General features: G+C 40.4%; 1 protein-coding gene across 4 annotated transcripts in view; it reads left to right on the top strand.

Moving 5' to 3' along the window:
- Positions 1 to 171: 171 nt before the first annotated feature.
- The window catches only part of LOC120029884 (ATP-dependent RNA helicase DHX8), a 34715-nt gene continuing 22363 nt past the window's right edge, over positions 172 to 12523 (top strand). The window contains exons 1-9 of one of the 4 annotated variants that reach the window (XM_038975191.1): positions 172 to 333; positions 785 to 870; positions 969 to 1038; positions 1208 to 1293; positions 1428 to 1525; positions 1649 to 1951; positions 2068 to 2212; positions 2334 to 2537; positions 2630 to 2717. In XM_038975191.1, the coding sequence (XP_038831119.1) occupies positions 225 to 333; positions 785 to 870; positions 969 to 1038; positions 1208 to 1293; positions 1428 to 1525; positions 1649 to 1951; positions 2068 to 2212; positions 2334 to 2537; positions 2630 to 2717 (1189 nt within the window). In that variant the 5' untranslated portion in view covers positions 172 to 224. Of the gene's footprint in view, positions 334 to 784; positions 871 to 968; positions 1039 to 1207; positions 1294 to 1427; positions 1526 to 1648; positions 1952 to 2067; positions 2213 to 2333; positions 2538 to 2629; positions 2718 to 6162; positions 6212 to 12523 lie in introns of those variants that run through there. The other 3 variants (XM_038975189.1, XM_038975190.1, XM_038975192.1) reach the window with 3 other exon arrangements.

The following is a 12523-nucleotide window of genomic DNA, read 5'->3' as shown; positions in this document are numbered from 1 at the left end:
GGTCATTGTAAATAAGAATTTGTTCATAACTGACTTGCCAAGTTAAATAAAGGTTTAAAAAAAATTGCTTTGAGTTTAGATTGTCATATTGGCAATGAGTTTACCCCCACCTGGTGACCAATAAAATAATTACCCGGAAGTGTGGTCTAAGTTCGAAGTTCATAACGTAACGTGCGTGTTACCAATGCCTGCGTTTTCTGAAAACAAAACAAACACTGGACACAATGGCAGACTTTGGAGTTGAAGAGCTTAAGCGGCTTGAATACCTGTCCTTGGTGTCCAAAGTGTGTACAGAACTTGACAACCATCTTGGTATTTGCGAGAAAGATCTTGGCAAGTTGAATCGACACACACTCCTTTTGTCACCCCACATTTGGAATAATCTTACGAGCTTGCTGCTAAGCTAGCTATCTTAGCTACCTTTGGTTTTAGTTAGCTAACGTTAATAATTTTACTCCAGTGTTTGACAACCAGAATTCCGATTGTAAAACGTATTTTTTTTGTCATAACGTTATCTATTGTACAGGAGATGGTTACTTTGCCTTGAAAGTGTGGTGGGTGGTGTGGACCCCATAACATGTTTAAGTATTTGACATTTCCCTGAGTTCCATAAAAGCTAGCTAGTTTAGTTTCATGTGAGCATTCTTGGCAAAACAAGAAAAAAGAACTTGCTGCTAATCAGTTATTTATTTTAGAGGCATAACGTTAGTTATCTTAAGAGAATATAGTAGGCTACCATTTTTCCCCTCTTCTGAAGTTCATTATTCTTGCTTTCTCTTTTTAGCTGAGTTTGTCATCTGCCTTGCTGAAAAGAAACCGACATTTGATGGCTTCAAATCACTTCTGCTGAAAAATGGAGCAGACTTCACAGTAAGTCTTATAGTGTGATGTAGCTGTTTGATATGTTTAAAATTAGCCCGCCATTCAATGCACTTTCTGGTTTTGAATCCACTTTCACTCTTTCATAGGATTCTCTCATCAGCAATTTGCTCAGACTTATTCAAACTATGCGGCCGTCAAAAGAATCTGCGAGCAAAGGTTAGTTGATCATATTTCTGTATATAACTCTGGTTAGTGTCGAATGCAGCTGATGTCTGACATTCAAGTATGATTTATACAATGCTGGTATACAATTTGATACACTGCATCTGATTATTTGAACTATTTCAAAATGTCATACTGAATCTCTTTAATTTTATGGCGGTAGCCTCTGAGCCTGTGGTCAAACAGAGTGAGAAGGACAAACTGAAGGAGATGTTTCCTGGATTGTGCAGGCCAGACAATCCAGCTCCCGTAAGTCTCTCAGAAATGAGTACATACATAGTGGCTAAACAAGTACGATTAAACAAGACACTGCTATTACGTCCCACTCCCCACACACAGCATATGGTTGTCAGTAGACCAATGCTCTCTAACAACACCCACAGATTCCGCTCGAAGAAGATGATGTGAGGGTAGCAGATGCTGCCATGAAAGAATTGGAGATGTTCATGCCCAGTGTCAGTGGAACAAACTCAACGAGCAGGTAAGGACATTTTGATAATTCACAGGGTTTGCAACAAAGTTTTACTGGTGCGCTATGAATAGCAAAACCCTGAATTGGATGAAAAATAGGTATTTTTTTAAATTTATATGGCTCTTGTTTTAGGTTGGACAACAAAAGGCAGCGAAGCAGAAGTCGGAGCCGAGACAGGAAGAGACGCTCACGCTCTCCGTCTTGTGACCGTGAGAGGGACAGAGACTTCAAACGCGGTCGAAAACGTGTTTCCCGCTGGAGTGATCGCAGTCCGAGCCCCACCAGGGATCGAGATTTTGAGGTTGGTTCTGACCGCTATAAGGACAAACACGTGGACCGGCCCCCACCAGAAGAGCCTGCTGTAGGGGACATATTCAACGGCAAAGTCACCAGCATCCTGCAGTTTGGCTGCTTCGTGCAACTGGAGGGACTGAGGTCAGTAAAGAGAATTGGAAAATAATCGATGTATGTATCCAACACGTTCTGTCTCTTACGGTGATCCAATGTTTTGAAAACCCGATGTTGAAAACCTTTTTTGTTTTTCATTATAGGAAACGCTGGGAGGGGTTGGTGCACATCTCTGAGTTACGCAAAGAGGGACGTGTTGCCAACGTGGCTGATGTGGTCCAGAAAGGTCAACGAGTCAAGATCAAGGTTCTGTCCTTCACTGGCTCCAAGACCAGTCTCAGCATGAAGGTAAGACAGCAACACAGAGCAGGAATGAATTCAAAGCCTACTGCCCTTTGGTAAGCATAATGAAGGACATGAAGCTAAATTAAATTATAACTGAAACTTATACTCTACTCTTGGTTGCCAGGATGTAGACCAGGAAACAGGGGAGGACCTGAACCCCAACAGGAGGAGGAACCTGGGCCCCGATGGTGGGGAGGAGAAAATCATGAGGAACCCCGACCGCCCAACCGACCTCAACCTGGGCCACGCCCCTGAGTTGGAGGATGACACACTGGAGCGCAAGAGACTGACCAAGATATCTGACCTCGAGAAGTGGGAGATCAACCAGGTATGTGTACACATGTAGGGTTCATCAAGACATCTTGGCTCATTTTATTAGTGTTATGTTGATCTATACATGTTTTTTTCCCCTGTCCTCAGATGATTGCTGCTAATGTTCTTTCTAAAGAGGAGTTCCCTGACTTTGACGAGGAGACGGGTATCCTCCCAAAAATTGATGATGAAGAAGGTAACATTTTAGCATGTTTTTTTTGGGGGGGGGGGGTGCAGTGATCTACTGAAAGCATTAGGTGTGTAATGATTCATGGATACAGATCGGAATCTGGTTTAATTGTTTAAGATGCATCGGTCAAAAACAATCCAAATGTAGCATGAATCAGTATGAAAATCTATTCAAAGTTACAACCGCCGGTTCACTAACGTTTTCACTAATTGTACTTTCTTTCTACCTTATGAAAACACTTCTCATCTTTTGGGGTGTGTCCCCAAACTGTGTACGTTTTTGACAAACTCCCTAGTCCCTGCCGGTGACCAGCATACCCATAACATGATGCTGCCACTACAATAATTGTAAATACGGAAGATCAACAACATTGCATTCACTCCATATTACTGGCTTGTATGAAAAATGTAAAAGAAGGAAGCCTGTGTTAAAAAATACACTTAAAATCCCCCATTCTGTTTGCGATAAGGCCGTTAAGTAATACTTAGGGCTCAGCGACTAGCAAACATTTCTGTTATTTTGTGTTTTTTAAACAACTAAATGACCGACGTCGGTTCAATTATTTGAATTCCATTTCGTTCAGTTTTTTTCCATGAGCTCAATGCGCACATTGCAAAGTTTCTCCACAGAGTTTCTAAACCCAGAGGCGCAACATCGTGAGACTTCCGGAAAAGCTTGTGAAGCAGATCAAGAAGACCAGGCTGGGGTTTGGGTTTTGTCAATGAGTGAAGTGAAATATTCTTCCTTAGTTGTTAATTTTCTCGAAATCTAAAGGCACAACCTAGATTCGAACCAATGTCTTAAGTAGTTGAACATGTTATTACTCCAACCTCGTGGTCGTGACAAACTGACACGTTTTCAATTCCGTCAAAAAACAACTTTATATCGAAGGAGTGCCTTTGATTTGACGGCCTGCACATGCTCAGTTCGGCGTGACCAGATGTCATATTTCTACGCATGAGCTTAGCTAGCCAACGTCGCCATGACATCGCCTACATGTGTGATCTATTGGAGACGCAGTTTCAGCCTGTCTTCATACTGTACTCTCTTTGGATTCTCTACAGATAAATCAGATCCAGCCTGAACTGTGTGATGATGTAGTTTCCAACAGGCCAATATTCTACATAGTTTAGCGCATAAAACGTGGTAATTAACTAGGACCATAATCCATTGCTCATCTACTTGTCCGTTCTGTTTCTTTTATGCCTGCTACGGAAGAGAAAAGAAGGCGCGATCGTGAGGGGATTTAGAGAGCAGCTGTTGATATTCAGCAGTCATAAAAGTATGCCTTATTTACTTTGAAGAACTACGAAATAGTGATTTTGTCAGACAGGATAGGCAGTAGCTCTAGAAATGAGAGGACTTGGAATTAAATGATTAAGTCATCAAAACAAATGTAATATACACAACAATTTAAATATTTTATTTAAGTAATGTGAATAAATGATGGTTAATAAGTGATCAGCAGTAACGGGCAGTCACTACCTTTATGGGACTTTTATTAATTGTTTTATTCTGTGTTACAAGTATTCAACCCAAATAATCGAAACCGAAATCGAAAACCGTGAGTGTTTTTATAATCGCACTGACCTCAAAAAGCACTAGTCGCTCAGTGCTATTAATACTGCAAGACAACACCGCAAATAAAATAAATAAAAATTGCCAAAATTAAAGATTTGGGTCAAATCCAATACAACACAGAATGAAACCCTCTCTATTTTTAGGTATTGTAGAGGCAGCATTATGTTATAGGTATGCTTGTCACCAGCAGGGCCTGGGGAGTTTTTCAGGATCAAAATAAATATGAAAGCTCAGGTAAAAATGTAGAGGAGAAATCACCTCAGTCTTCTGAAAACCTAATCCTGGGATAGTTATATTTTTCAGCTGAACAATTTAGACACATTTTAATGCCAAAAACACACTTGAATGGCTTTTCAAGAGGTTTTGAGTGGTCCAGTCTCAGTCCTGTCATAAATTTCCTTGAAAATCAGAGAAGGTTTGAATTTTGCTGACTATCAATTATTCCTTACCAAATGTAGTGCATGAGCAATTTTGACAAAAGCAATGGATTAACAGTGCCTTCAGAAATGATTCACCCTTGACTGTTGCACATTTTGTTGTTACAGCCTAAATTCTAAATCGATAAAATACATAATCGCCCAATAATGACAAAGTAAAAACATGTTTTTTGAAAATGTCCCATTTACACACCAGTGGCGGTCGGTGCCGTTTAAGATGAGGGAAGACGATTATTTTTTGGGGTGCATGGCCTTATTTCTATTACAGCCTATTGGATGACTGTCATTCATATTCCATTCACCCTGCTCAGTGTAACATCAATTGGTTTAGGTTATTACATGATACTCACATTTTCCCTATACCCATCATGTTGCGCCAACCTATCCTATGAATGAAAGTTTTCAACGTAGATACACAGGTCGAGAGAAACGTTTGAGTAGCCTAATCAAAGTGACAGATGGTGACATATTCAATACCGCCTTGCACACTCTTCACTGCATCTAGCTGATCTAGGGTGTAATCATTAGCCCAACAGTTTTAAATTTGAGTTTCTATTGGACAAATTCAGGTATGTTTATCCCCATTTTGTCAGTTTGCTTCCGTTAAAGAAACATTTTTCAACAAAATTGCCCGAATGAATACACTCCTGATCACACGCAAACACAGTTCACTTTCATACTAGCCACATACAAACAGCATGATCACTTTGCTCGTTAATTCCTTCTTGCATCTACATGCTCTCCTCTCACCTTTTCCCTTCGCTTCAGTGCACTACACATCAGCTGTCTGTGAACAGGCGAAAAAAACTTTCCAAGCCAAACCTTCATATCATAACCACTAACCACTACACACAGCTTACATCGTTGTCACCGTATTAGCTGACGTCAGTCAACATAGCTACTAGAACTAATGCATTAGTATACTCGCTACAATCATGCAGTACATTGTACAGTTAGCAAGCAGTTTAGCAGTTACTCCGGCGGGCTCCGGAGGCAATAAATTAATAAAACCAAAAGCTTACTTTGGATAGCCATAGCTAACATGGCATCCCTCTCTGTTTGGGTTGGCTAAACTAGCTAGCTAAGTAAGTGAAAGTCAAAAAGAAACCCCCCCCCCCCCAAAATATATAGCTAGCTCTCTCTCTTGCTTCTCCTTCATTTTTTAAGAAATTAATTTGTTCAAAACTGTTCAACTATTGTCTTTCTCTCTCTTTGAGTCAACTATTCACCACATTTTGTACTGTAGACCTTCATTGCAAAACAGTGTGTTTTAATAAATTATTGGTCACGTGACTAAATTTAGTATACTTTTATCTAAAATTGATAACTTTTTATAACTTTCACTATTTTTATTTTTATGAAATTCACTGAGGAGGATGATCCTCCCCTTCCTCCTCTGAGGAGCTTCCACTGATTCACACCCCTGAGTCAATACTTTGTAGAAGCACCTTTGGCAGAGATTACAGCTGTGAGTCTTTCTGGGTAAGTCTAAGAGCTTTCCACACCTGGATTGTGTAACATTTGCCGATTTATAAAAAAAAATATTACTAATAAAATAAAAAAACAATTTAAAAAAATATATATATATATATATATATATTTTTTTATTATTATTTTATATATATATATATTTTTTTTAAATGTATTTTTTTATTTAAAAAAAAATATATTTTCTAAATTCTTCAAGCGCTTTCAAATTGATTGTTGATCAATTCTAGACAACCATTTTCAAGTCTTGCCATACATCTTCAAGCAAATTTAAGTACAAACTGTAACTCGGCCACTCAGGAACATTCACTGTCTTCTTAGTAAGCAACTGCAGTGTAGAGTTGACCTTGTGTTTTAGATTATTGTTCTGCTGAAAGGTGAATTCATAACCCAGTGTCTGGTGGAAAGCAGACTGAACCAGATATACCTTTAGGATTTTGTCTGTGCTTAGCTCCATTCCGTTACTTTTTTTATTTTGAAAATAACTCCTCAGTCCTTAACGATCACAAGCATACCCATAACATGATGCAGCCACCACTATGCTTGAAAATATGGAGAGTGGTACTCAGTAATGTGTTGTATTGGATTTGCCCCAAACATAACACTTTGTAATCAGGACAAAAAGTTAATTGCATTGCCACATTATTTGCAATATTACTTTAGTGCCTTGTTGCAAACAGGATGCATGTTTTGGAATATTTGTATTATGTATAGGCTTCCTTCTTTTCATTCTATCAATTAGGTTAGTAACTACAATGTTGTGATCCATCCTCAGTTTTCTTCGATCACAGCCATTAAACTCTGTAACTGTTTCAATTGGCTTCATGCTGAAATCCCTGAGCGGTTTCCTTTCTCTCCCGCAACTAAGTTATTTATTTTATTTAACCTTTATTTAACTAGGCAAGTCAGTTAAGAACAAATTCTTATTTACATTGATGGCCTACCAAAAAGCTGAAGGCATCCTGCGGGGACGGGGGCCTGGGATTTTAAAAAATATATATAGGAAAAAAACACATCAGGATAAGAGAGACAACACTACATAAAGAGAGACCTAAGACAGCAACACATGAAAACACAGCATGGTAGCAACACAACATGGCAGCAGCACAAAATATGGCACAAACATTATTGGGCACAGACAACAGCGCAAAGGCAAGAAGATAGAGACAACAATACATCACACGAAGCAGCCACAACTGTCAGTAAGAGTGTCCATGATTGAGTCTTTGAATGAAGAGATGGAGATAACTGTCCAGGTTTGAGGTTTTTTTTTTGCAGCTCGTTCCAGTCGCTAGCTGCAGCAAACTGAAAAGAGGAGTAACCCAGTTCAAGAAATAGTTAAGGGCTTGTAAGCAGGGTTGCACATTTTGGGTAATATTCAGAGGTGGAAACGTTCCGTGGGAATTAACGGCAATATATGGTAATTAACGGAAATATATGCAAATTAATATTGATACCATTTAAATGTAGATGTTTTTTGCATTGGTTATATTTACCATATCATATGGAGACAGAAACATAAACCGTTTACCTTATCATAAGTTAGACATAATTGCAAATGATTAAATCCTTCCAATAGAAATAAAAATAACTTAGTAATTTAGTTACGAATTGAACTTTAGTTAAATTAGTTGACTCTTCACATGGGATGATTTCACTGAACAACAAAAGAGAATATTGAATGATCCCCAATGATCAATCGCATCTCCCCCCAAAAAATGTCAACATACATCTGTAAAATGATAGTCTAGAAACTAAAGCTTTGGTTGTCTTCCTCTCAGGCTTCCATGTCTTCTCTCTGGACCTCCTCAATGTCCACCTCTTGAACATCAGACTCTGAGGCCTCATCTTCACTTTCACTTTCCAACCTTGTTGAGGATGGCTCGTTGTCAGGCTCAAAAAGCCTCAAATTTGCCCGGATGGCTACCAATTTTTCAACCCTTGTATTGGTCAGCCTGTTGCATGCTTTGGTGTGCGTGTTCCCAAACAAGGACTAGTTGTGCTCTGAGGTGGCTGATGTTGGTGGGATTTGGAGGATGATGGAGGCAACAGGGGAAAGAGCCTCAGATCCACAAAGTCCCTTCCACCAGGTGGTTGATGAGATATGTTGGCATGACTGCCATGTATCTCTATCCCAAAGCCCTTGCTTGGAAGTGTACTTCGCCAGACTGCCAAGAACCATGCCCTCATCCAGGTCAAGGTGGCGAGACACGGTAGTGATGACACCATAGGCCTTGTTGATCTCTGCACCAGACAGGATGCTCTTGCAGTATACTTGGGGTCCAACATGTACGCTGCGGCGTGTATGGGCTTCAGGCAGAAGTCTTCACGATTTTTGATGTATTTCAAAACTGCAGTTTCCTCTGCTTGGAGCAACAGTGAAGTGTGCAGGGTAGTACGGATTTCTTCTCTTACATCTGCAAGCAGAGTCTGAACATCAGACAGGATGGCATTGTCTCCCTCAATCCGTACAATGGCTACTGCTGTAGGTTTCAGGCTGCTTACCACTCTCTCCCAAAATACATAATCCAGGAGGATCCTCTCGATGGGGCTGTCCATATCAGAAGACTGTGATATGGCCATTTCTTGGAGAGACTCCTTCCCCTCCAGGAGACTGTAAAACATGATGACAACACCACCCCAAACAGGTGTTGCTGGTTAGCTTCAATGTGGTGCTCTTATTCTTCTCACTTTGCTTGGTGAGGTAGATTGCTGCTATAACTTGATGACCCTTCACATACCTAACCATTTCCTTGGCTCTCTTGTAGATTGTATCCATTGTTTTCAGTGCCATGATGTCCTTGAGGAGCAGATTCAATGCATGAGCAGCACAGCCAAAGGGTGTGATGTGAGGGTAGGACTCTTTAGACCAAGCAGCCTTTACGTTTGCAGCATTGTCTGTCACCAGTGGAAATACCTTCTGTGGTCCAAGGTCATTGATGCAATGAGTGTGTCTGTTGTCCCTTGTGTCTGTGCTCTTGTAGAATATTGGTTCAGAGGTGGAGATTATGTAGTTAATTATTCCTTGCCCACGAACATTCGACCACCCATCAGAGATGATTGCAATGCAGTCTGCTTTCTATATGATTTGCTTGACCTTCACTTGAATTCTGTTGAACTCTACATCCAGCAAATGAGTAGATAAAGCATGTCTGGTTGGAGGGGTGTATTCTGGGGGAGGAACATTCAGAAGTCTCTGCCAATACACATTGCCTGTGAGCATCAGAGGTGAAACAGTTGCATACACTGCTCGAGCAAGACATTCATCAGCATTTCTCTGACTAGGTTCCTCCATTGAGTCAAAAAAAACTTCTGATTCCAGGAGGACCATGAGCTGTTGCTATCGATAAGGTGTCTGATTCATCATTTTCACCTCGAATAGAAGTAGAGGGACTTTTGTCAGAGGTTGCTTGTTGTGAGCGCTGAGGGAACTTTATGCACTTGGACAGATGATTCTGCATCTTTGTTGCATTCTTCACATGATTTGGCACAGTATTTGCAAATGTACACAGCTTTTCCTTCTACATTAGCTGCAGTGAAATGTCTCCACACATCAGATAATGCCCGTCGCATTTTCCTGTAAAGATGAGAAAAAATGAGTAAAAAAACAAATACAATTCCTTGTACAGATAAATAGTTAAGCAGTTAGATTAAACAACTCCTTTGTAAGATACATGTTTTAAAATGAAACATGTATGGAAACAGGTGAATTAACACTCCTCAGTTAGCAGGCTCTAGCAAGCTAAAACCCACATGGTAGCAATAACTAACTAGCCGAAATTGTTAACAAGTTATAAATGATTTAAACGGACTTTGCTGTGTGCTACTATTTACTAGTTAACAAAAAATCATGTATGTCATATATATGTATATCATGTATGTCATATAAAATATAAAATATACCCAGCCAGTATTGTAATATAAATTTACCAGAAAGCATGTAGTCCATGGCTCAGACAGTGTCGTAGTGTGGGCTCAATAGCATCTCAGTGTGCAAGATCTTGAGAATCAGCTGTACATGTGATGGAAGAGTGCACTGTGCATGTAGAGGGTTGCAATTCCATTGAATTGGGGATAGTTTAACCAAAATATGCCACAAGACCTAGAATTGCCTTACGTGTATCCCACAAAAAAGGTTCACTGTTATAAGCCACATTTTTTGATGAATTTAAGCAACATTTCCAAAATTCCTGGGCGTAACTTCCCATGGAAAATTTCCGGGGAAAATTACCAGAACTTTTCCGACCCTTTGCAGCCCTACTTGTAAGTAAGCTTTTCACAATAAGGTCTACACATGTTGTATTCGGAGCATGTGACAAATAAAGTTTGATTTGATGTGGAGGATGAGGGCTGCAATAGGTATTTCAGATAGGGGGGATTGAGGCGTTAGAGGGTTTTATAAATAAGCATCAACCAGCGGATCTTGCGATGGGTATACAGAAATGACCAGTTTACAGTGGAGTATAGAGTGCAGTGATGTGTCCTATAAGGAGCATTGGTGGCAAATCTCATGGCCGAATGGTGAAGAAGATCTAGCCGCTCGAGAGCACCCTTACCTGCAGATCTACAAATTCCATCTCTGTAATCTAGCATGGGTAGGATGGTCATATGAATCGGGGTTAGTTTGGCAGCTGGGGTGAAAGAGGAGCGATTACGATAGAGGAAACCAAGTCTAGATTTAACTTTAGCCTGCAGCTTTGATATGTGCTGAGAGAAGGACAGTGTACCGTCTAGCCATACTCCCAAGTACTTGAATGAGGTGACTACCTCAAGCTCTAAACCCTCAGAGGTAGTAATCACACCTTTGGGTAGAGTGGCATTCTTCTTTCCAAACCACATTAACTTTGTTTTGGAGGTGTTCAGAACAAGGTTAAGGGCAGAGAAAGAGTGTTTAACACAAAATCTGGGGAGGGTCCAGCTGAGTAAGACTGTATCATCTGCATATAAATGGATGAGAGCGCTTCCTACTGCCTGAGCTATGTTGGTGATGTAAATTGAGAAGAGAGTGGGGCCTAGGATCGAGCCTTGGGGTACTCCAGTGGCTTAGACAGCAGATGTTCTGACTTAATACACTGCACTCTTTGAGAGAGGTAATTAGCAAACCATTCCAAAGACCCCTCAGATACACCAATACTCCTTAGCCGGCCCACAAGAATGGAATGGTCTACCGTATCAAAAGCTTTGGCCAAGTCAATAAAAATAGCAGAACAACATTACTTTGAATCAAGGGCAATTGTGACATCATTTAGGACCTTTAAGGTTGCAGTGGCACATCCATAACCTGAGCGGAAACCAGATTGCATACTAGAGAGAATACTATAGACATCAAGAAAGCCAGTCGGTTGATTATTGACAAGTTTTTCCAACACTTTAGATAAGCACGGCAAAATAGAAATTTGCCTATAACAGTTAGGATCAGCTTGATCTCCCCCTTTAAATAAAGGACACACCATTGCTGCCTTCCAAGCAATGGGAACCTCCCCAGAGAGGAGAGACAGGTTAAAAAGAGATGGGCTTGGTGAGGATAGGCTCAGCAACCTTAAAGAAGAAAGGATCTAAACCATCTGACCCAGATTTTTTGGGGGGGTCAAGTGTAAGGAGCTCCTTTTTTTTAGCACCTCGGAATCAGTGACTACCTATAGGGAGAAACTTATCAGAAGGGGCAGGGGAAAAAGAGGGAGGAGCATCGGGGCTAGTCGCATTAGAAAGGGTGGGAGATGAGGAAATGTTGGACGGGCAAGGAGGCATGGCAGAGTCAAATAGGAATCCTGACTTAATGAAGTGGTGATTGAAGAGCTCAGCCATGTGCTCCTTGTCAGTTACAACCACATCATCAACATTAAGGTACATGGGCAGCTGTGACGAGGAGGGTTTATTCTCCAAGTTCTTTAACCGTTTTCCAGAGTTAGGAAGGACACCTGTATCTTTGTAGTGACTGGGTGTATTGATACACCATTCAAAGTGTAATTAATATCTTCACCATGCTCAAAAGGATAGTCAATGTCTGCTTTTTTTATTTTTACACATCTACCAATAGGTGCCCTTCTTTGTGAGGCATTGGAAAACCTCCCTGGTCTCTGTTTGAAATTCACTGCTCGACTGAGGGACCTTACAGACCTTACAGTATGTGTGGGGTACAGAGATGAGGTAGTCATTCAAAAATCATGTTACACAATATTATTGTACACAAAGTCCATGCAGCGTATTATGTGACTTGTTAAGCAAATGTTTACACCTGAACTTATTTAAGCTTGCCATAACAAAGGGGTCGAATGCTTATTTACTCAAGATATTTCAGCTTTTCAT

This window comes from Salvelinus namaycush, chromosome 35 (assembly GCF_016432855.1).
Source record: "Salvelinus namaycush isolate Seneca chromosome 35, SaNama_1.0, whole genome shotgun sequence".
NCBI lineage: Eukaryota > Metazoa > Chordata > Actinopteri > Salmoniformes > Salmonidae > Salvelinus > Salvelinus namaycush.
Note: the sequence above shows the minus strand (reverse complement) of the source record. Positions and strands in the feature narration are given on the sequence as shown.